Source organism: Vollenhovia emeryi, unplaced genomic scaffold, assembly GCF_000949405.1.
Source record: "Vollenhovia emeryi isolate VEMERY1.0 unplaced genomic scaffold, V.emery_V1.0 DF939130.1, whole genome shotgun sequence".
NCBI classification, from domain to species: Eukaryota; Metazoa; Arthropoda; class Insecta; order Hymenoptera; family Formicidae; genus Vollenhovia; species Vollenhovia emeryi.
This window is the reverse complement of record NW_011967236.1, coordinates 2,172,211-2,180,391: the sequence shown is the minus strand read 5'-3', so window position 1 is coordinate 2,180,391 and position 8,181 is coordinate 2,172,211. Positions and strand designations below refer to the sequence as shown.

At 45.5% G+C, this 8,181-nt stretch overlaps 1 protein-coding gene and 1 long non-coding RNA gene across 2 annotated transcripts in view; both read left to right on the top strand.

The window, feature by feature from the left end:
• The first annotated feature begins 349 nt into the window (after positions 1-349).
• LOC105568338 lies at positions 350-2,986 on the top strand. The gene is made up of 3 exons (XR_001009430.1): positions 350-574; positions 1,533-1,639; positions 2,564-2,986. It is a non-coding gene; the product is annotated as an uncharacterized LOC105568338 (long non-coding RNA).
• Positions 2,987-3,500: 514 nt separating this feature from the next.
• The window catches only part of LOC105568337, a 30,780-nt gene continuing 26,099 nt past the window's right edge, over positions 3,501-8,181 (top strand). Inside the window, exons 1-3 of the mRNA XM_012023934.1 lie at positions 3,501-3,582; positions 5,190-5,710; positions 6,418-6,749. Of these exons, the coding sequence (XP_011879324.1) occupies positions 3,511-3,582; positions 5,190-5,710; positions 6,418-6,749 (925 nt within the window). The 5' untranslated portion in view covers positions 3,501-3,510. The remainder of the gene's footprint in view (positions 3,583-5,189; positions 5,711-6,417; positions 6,750-8,181) is intronic.

Genomic DNA, 8,181 nt, shown 5'->3' with positions numbered 1-8,181 from the left:
TTTTTAACAGTGAATTTAACGAAGAGGCGTAATAGCAATAAATCCAACCGTGACTTCGAAAACACTAGGTGCAGAATCGATGCTCCTTCGCTTGGAGCACAAATTTGTGGATACCTCAAACTCTCCATTCTCAATAGAGGGTTAACAGATATGTCTCTCCCGCCCAATTTATGAGTGTAATACGTTCTACCACGCCTGATTTACGAGGGCAATTTTTTCCCCGAGGCACGCGTCATCGCTCGCTCGCGCGCGCGATCTAGTCCTCTCGAGATTTTCGGTCGTCGGACGCGCATACAAGTGGAATCGAATCGAAATTAAACTAAAAATCGAACTCGTCGAACCGAGACGTAAACCGTACATACCTAAAGTACAAACGCTTCCCTCTACGTCGCATCCCTCTGCTCGTTTTCTCGTCTCTCGCCTCGCCTCACTTGGTCTCTTTGTGCTCCTTTTACAGACGTTCGGAATTTTACGAAAAGGGAGAGAGTGACGATGCTTCGTGAGCACAAGAATATTTTGCAACAGAGTAACGGGGCTACGTGTACGACCGAGAGATTGACGGGTGATATATAAGGTAATAGGGGAAGTTCACAGGATGGCTTACTGCACGGTAAACGACAGCGACCCCGGGTTCGGTGCGAGCTAACTTTACGATCTCCTCGCTTGTTATACGTAATCATAGCGCCCATATTTTTATAAGAATGATAAGACCTCGTAATATTCTATGGGTCGTTTATTTAGTTAGAACTCTGTGGAGATAAAAAAATCCTGTTACCAAGATAAACAAAGTTGAGGTATATTTGATAAACGACGAGACCCTCCTTAATGCATTAACAAATAGAGATACTGTTTTGACAGACATTCGAAGGCTATTAAAAAGTTCAATAAAATTCCGTTTAACTCCGTTCCGAAGATTATATAATTGATATCAAAGATATTATATATTTGAAGGTAAAGAATATGAAAACGCGTATGAATCGGGAAATCTACTACTAATTTATTAGCATTAGTACTCGTCGGCTATTTTACTCGTCATGATTTTTCATACTCGACATTGATTATTGCACACAAACATTAATTAATATGCGGTGCTTTTAAGTTTAAAAAAAAAGAAACTTCTAAAACAAATCACCGGAAATATCGGGAGTTCCATTACAAGGTGGCTTCCTTTCGAATTACTTCGTGAGTCTAGACGTCGTACGAGGTTTCACGGGAGAACAAAAAAATCACAGAGAATCACGGATCGAATTTAAATTACTATTCGCCGTGCACGCGACTTCGGTGTTTACTTTATTCAAGGCACGTGATTGCGAGAGCTCGTTAATAGAAACTTTTTGCACAGCCGCTGTGTGCTTCCGGTATGATAAATACTAACGTCGCGTCGAATCGCGTGTACGGTAACTGATGTGAATCTAAAATGAAAATTGCCGCGACAGCCTGCCGTTGTCTCGCATCGAATACGGAACTCTGCGTTTACCGTACCCCAGATACAGTATTGCAAAAACTATTGTGTGTCTCGTTCGATGTGCCAGGCTTCGATATTCGCTCGCCGCGTGCGTCGCGATTCCTCGTCCAAGGCCTGCCGTTCAATCGCTCAGAGAGGGACCGCCATCTACGTCCCGATCGGGCACTTTTCCAGGTAGCGATTATTTATTGGAAACTAATTATTTTTATAATGATTAATAGTTGATTATTTGCCGTTTAACATCCCATCATTTGATATCTCATGAACGAATAAAATATTAACTGCTCCCCCCTCCCTACCGTGCTTCTATCATATTGTCGATAAATGAAACATAAACGACAGAAAACATATGCGTAGTTAATGAATATTTTAATGGAAACAATGATTTAAAATCAGCTAAAACAAGTGTTAATAGAATATTTGTGGTTAAAGTAATCATTGATAATTGTCTATTAAAATGATCATCTATTAATCAAAACTATTTATAGTCAATCGTTAATCACTCGGTAATTGCAAAATAAAAAATAACTGACCAAACAAAATATTATTAACTCATTCACGGCACAGGGATACTTAGCGATCGAAAATATTTTCATACGTGATAAGTGCCTTCATCGAAAAGCTATTTTTATATGCAGTTATAACAGAAACTCATCAGAATAACGTAAAATTATTAACATAAAATTAAAATGAGAGTTTTATCGAGAGTAATTTTAATCCTCTTTCTCTCTCTCTCTCTCACACCCTCTCTCTCATTTACGCACGCATATAAGTAGAAAAACTTTTTATTTATAACTAATATAAATTAAATATAAAACAAATATAAATTTTATTAAAAAATTATCAATCTTGAAAAAAATATTCTATCAATTCCATCAATAAGAAGCTTATCCTTTTGCTGATTAATGGCTTCTGATTTAATCTAGGATTATCCTAACTTTAATCATTTCCATTACTTATATGTGTGTGTGTGTGTGTATGTGTGTGAGTCTGCTGATTGTCCCGCGATCATAATTATCAATTGAACAACTCAACAATCGGTACTCGCGGCGGTGATTGATTTTAATTATTACACCTTGCCCAACTCTGTATCCCTAGGTAAGGGAAAGAAGATAAACGGGGCGGAGAGGAGAATCGGAGGGTAAGGGCGGAGTAAGTGTGCAATGGTGAATGTGGTGAATAATAAGTGGCGCGGGACACAATCAGCGGCACGAGGCAGCGGATTGGCGAATCTCCCGACTTCTCCGCCGACGATCATCCCCGTGGCGAGCGACGGAGGGTGGATTTCTAGTACCCCGCTGAGGGATCGCAAAGAGAACGCGAGCCCGACGGGAAGAAGGCGACACGCGAGGGGGTGGAGCAAGGAGGCGGCGCGGAGAGCAGCGGCGAAAAATCGGGAGCAATAAAAGGTCCTCGTGACGGAGGGGCTTCGCACGGCCCTGGCGCGACTGCGGCACTGTACCCCTGCGGGGGGCTCGCTGCCGAACACACCGAATCCACCGTCCACCCCGGAACACAAATCCCAAGTAAGCGCGAATAATAAAAAAAGTCATTCTCCGATCGAGCTTCATTTTTTTTACCATTCGCGATTCACGATCGTTGATTGTCCAATAATCACGTCCATTAAACTCGAGTGAACTTCGGCGCAGAGCGAATCGTGCTGGAAATAAAAACGGGCAATTTCTCTTCAGACTCTCTTCTCTCGTGGCATTGTATCGGCGAATTGTCGAACAAAATTATTCAAGATTGTCCGATTGTCGCGTGACTGATTACGACGGAGGGACGCGCGCGAATCCGCAATATCCGAACTGTTGCAGGGGTGTTCGAGGAATCGCGAGTCGGCAACCAGATGTGGCAGTTTGGGAAGTAGCGCACAGTGTGACACGGGGGATACATCGCAGTCGCAGCCATCGCGGGGACAGCATGGAGCCGACGGCGGCGGCGGCGGGCGGGACGGCGACCTTCTGTCGTCCGCGATCCGACGGTTCAACTTCAAGTCGGCCGGCGGCAGCCGTAGCTGCCGCACGGTGCCGAAGGTCGTGGTCATGGGCTCCAGCACGGCGTCCGAGACCACGATCAACACGAGCACCGACAGCGCCAACACCATGCTCACCATGGTAGGTAGGACAGCGCGCGCGAATGAGACGCGCGTTTTACCAAACAGCGTTGGCGGTTTACGGCGTGCAAATTTGACCAGACGTGGGTGGCCGGCGCAAATGCTGCGGAATGCCCACGATACGCCGAGAGCAATATCGCGGATATTACCTCGATAAACGTTATTACAATTAAAAGCTGATATTAAAATCGAAATTAGAGTCAAATTTCAACGCGGGATTAAAGTTACATTCGTGCCCCGGCACCGTTGCAAAATTGAGATTTCACCCGGGCCGACCAGTCCACGTTAACAAAATGTGTATTTGCGTATCGTGTATTATTTATATCGTTGTTATGCAGCTCCGTAAGACTCGAATGCACATGCGTGCGAAGCGATGCTGATCATTACGTTATTAATATTGATATTGCAGCCGTGAACTACACTGTATGCTTTTACGAGGCAATGCTAAAGTCAAACACAAGCTTCGGCGGGTCTCGCAAGCATTAAATATTATTACGCGATATTAAGGTAATTAATTAATGAAGCGCGCGTGCCCCGCGATATTGCATCGCAGTGCCGAAGAAAGTTGGTGAATTGTACGCCGATATCGACGAAACGCGCTCCCGGTGTTTGCTGTTTAACGAATCCGCTGCACTCAGGAGAGTGTGTTCTTCGCGTTGGGATTTAATGGACAGCTTTGCGTGCTTAGTATTCATATTTTAGTCTGCAGTTAAGCACGAAACCAACGTGCGGACCCCGTCGTATACGCTTTTCGCTCGGGGCACAGCACCTCAAGTTAATTTTTAATGAATTAACAAATACGCCCGAGCTAAATGAACAATTACAGGAACCGGGTTTTTTTCCTCGTAGGGCACGCCCGAAGGGAGTGATTAATACTCTGGATTCGTCGAGTAACGAGCGAATATTTCCGAAGCAATCTAAGATAGCAAACAATCCCTTTAGATTACCTAACCGTTTGGAAGCGTCTTCATTCGTTTCTTCCCGCAAACTCAGATATATCAATCAATTTCCCGAGTGCTTAATAAGGAAATAATTTGGCTCCGCGCGAAAAAAACCTGAACGTTGCACGCGAGGTAGTAATTTAATAAATACCGAAATATCCGTCATGTCCTGGAAGACAGAAAGAGGAAAAAAGAAGGAGAAAATTAGTTCTCGCGAGGCGCGCGCAATTCTCATTAAATTTTAACGACCAAATTTTCTAACGAGTTTAAAATCGATTTTTTTAACGAAACTATCGAGAAAAGTTTCTCGTCGCAATTTTTCAAATATTTTATATATTTTTATTAAATTTTAAATTATAACTTAAAATCTACTGAAAATATTAAACCACTAAAACGTTGTCGTTCATCTGTTTACATCTCCGAAGTTTAATTCTTCAAAATCCATTCACTTATTTCATCGCTCATACTTCAAGAACTACTCGCGCTTCGATATATTCCCTGTAAGAGAAAATTTCGAGGTCTCGAGCGCGAAATGCCGCTGTCAATCGCGAAAACTTTACACATAGTATATTTATATTTTTCGTACGCTTATTGTATATTTCATGGAATATATATATTCTATATATAACTATAACATATTGTTGGGACGATTTCTTTCCGTTCGCAGGTAACGACGACAGACGGGGAGCAGCCAGACGACAGCTTCGATCTAATCGACGTGCCGGCCGAAATGTCGCCCCCCGCTACGGCCCCGTCGCAACAATCATCCATCCATCCCGCTGGTCATCGGGGACACCCCGACGACACGATCGGGGGCAGTCATACCTCATCGCCGGCGTCGCCTACGTCACCGATCTCCGTCGCGACGCCGGCAAATCAAACCACTCCGCCGTTACCGCTCCCGTCGACGCCCACGACCCCGCTCTGCAATTTCGACGGGACCGAGGTCGCCGGGCCCTCGGGTCGTTGCATGCGCTCGAGACTCGACGCGGGTCAACCCGACGGTAATAGCAAGACGAGCACCGGTTCCTCTGTCAATCAGGGACACTGCGCGAGTAACGGCGCCGAGGGCACGACGTCTCTTCCGCCACCCACGCCGATCCCCGCGCATCAGGAGACGAGGTTTACCTTCGGCGGTAGCGGCAGAACCCCGCCTCTTCCTGATCTGAGAGCCGCGGATTTCTTTAGGTAAATGTAACTGACTTTCCCGGTGAATGACGACCCCAGCGAAACGCGATTAAACGAGAGGCAGCAAATGACATCACATACACACACGCGCGCGCGCGCACGCACACATAAAGAGTGAACAGTAAATTTTACGCTAAAATAGATTTCATGAAGAACTTTAGCTGGTCTATACTTTGAACGAGAAACTGCAAAGTTACAGTGCAATAAAATTTACTTGAACCTTAGAAAATCAGAAGCAGTAAGATGTCTAAAAAAGACTGTTCTTCGGAAGACTCCCCTTGACTTCATCTTGAAATTCGAACAAGAATTTTAGGAGAATTTGGGAACGAACGAATTTCGCCTATAAAACTATATTGCCTACAGAACCGTGTAATCCGCCAGTTATAATTTCCCTTTTCTCGATTTGAAATCGTTATCTTGTACAATAATTTTCAGATTAAAGATCCCCGTGCCCGCTTCGGGCAAGATCGAGATGTCTTAAGGGAATTAACGCCTCTTTTACTTCCGCTACCTTTTCCCCTCGGAGTACAAAGTTTACGGCTAAGCTACGAGCTACGGAGAAATTTTCGAGCTGACCTCCCGCGCGCTAAATTTTATTCCACGTTTGGGGAAGAGTCAGGGGACATGTTTCGGCAATGAATTCGTCAGACCCTGCCACTTGCGCGATCGCGACGAGACCGTATCCTATAATCCCGTTTTGCACTCAGCACCCCCGTGAGGGGCTCGGTGGACGCGGGCCAGCCCGACTCGGCCGAGACGCGCTCCTCGATTCGAAATCTGGTGGCCGCCCAAGAGAAGCAGAACGCCAGGATGGGATATCAGATCGATTACGCGGCCGGCGGAAAAGCCAACTCGAGTCAGGCCAACGCGCTGGAGAAGGGCACGGCCGATCACAAGCGGAGCCAGAAGAGGCCCAACGTCAACGTGACGACCAACCCGCTCGATATATCGCTCATAAGTGCGTCTCAGCCGTGCAATACCCAGGGTTGTAACATTCAGAGTAGCGCGAGTACGAAATCGCGAGGAGGACGATCAGCGGGTGAGTCTCTCGAGAGTCTCTTCTTGTTCTCTGCGAAATATTAAATCCCCCCCCCCTTCTTCTTCCCCGATATTACATCTTTAGGTAATTTCTTAAGTGCGACGTCAAGACTCGTTGAAATCACGACGGTGACAATAGACCACGTCGCGACTCCTGTCGGGCAATAAAAAGAAAGCATTCTCTCGCGTTCTAGTCGCGACCCACCGACGTCGCTCCTTCCAATTTCTAGGCGCGAATATAATTCTCCCTTTTCTTCACTCCCTCTCTTCCCCTCCACCCCCTTTCATTTCGATCTCGTTGTCGAGTTCATATTCATCGTAATTTACCTCGATGAGCTTGGATCTTGCTAATGATGATCGACCGCTCGTTCGCGGTTATCATTACGAATTGAAGGGCAGAAAACCAGCAACCTCGGTTAGCATTGATCGCGAGAGTTACCGATTTTACTCCCTAGCTACGCGTTACTTAGCCGGGGCTGTCGATCGCTCTAACCAGTTAACCAAGACTGCCGATCGATTCTACAGTCGCGTTGTCTTGTAAGTAATTCCAGTTAGGGATTCGCTGTTTCTAGATTGCGCGGAAGCTATACACCCCGTGATACAATCGTGTCTATAACAGAGACAGCCCGCGGAAAGGTCCGGTCGAGCACGGAATATTTTCGTGTCCTTGTTAAAATTAATTGAAAGCTGTCAAAATTATTAAAATAAAAATATCACAGCTATTAATCTTATCGTCGGAATATCACTCCGCTGTCCCCTTTATCCGAAAACGTTAATTACGTTGCTTTTACGATGTCAGTTTCAACGACGTTTGCGCTAATGGAGGAGGTAAAATATGCCTAATCAGGGTTAACGCTAATTGACATCGACGTGAATCGATCCCGCGCGTACGTAGATATATATAATGTATACGCGCGTGCGGTAACGCGTGTAGAGAAAACGGGCGGAGACGAGGAAAAAAAATGACGGGTAGCTCTAAGGAAATGAATTGATGTTCTTTTCTTTCAGAATCTCATCCACTCGTTTCAGCCATTCATTCATGGGTCAGGCTCTTTTTCCCGTTTTGCGCAATAGGTATTACATAGCCCGGCGAATAGACGATATAGTCATTCTCGTATCCACACGGGGCGACCGTCGAAAGCGCAAATGAGATTTATGTAATGACGACGACGGTGACGGTGACAACAATGACGACGATGACGATTACGGGGACGACGATGACGATGACAACAATGCAATAGCGATCATGTGTGCAAATGAGTGGGACGCGACTTGATAAAGCCTCCTATCATTCGGCGGCCGCCCTTTTTGACGGTATTACGTGGATACAATACGGTAACACAAAATGCGACTATGCGAATGCGCTTGGGCTTCTTCTCTTTTGTTCTCCATCTCTTGTTTTCGCTGCGTCTCTCCGTCCTCTCTCTCTCTCT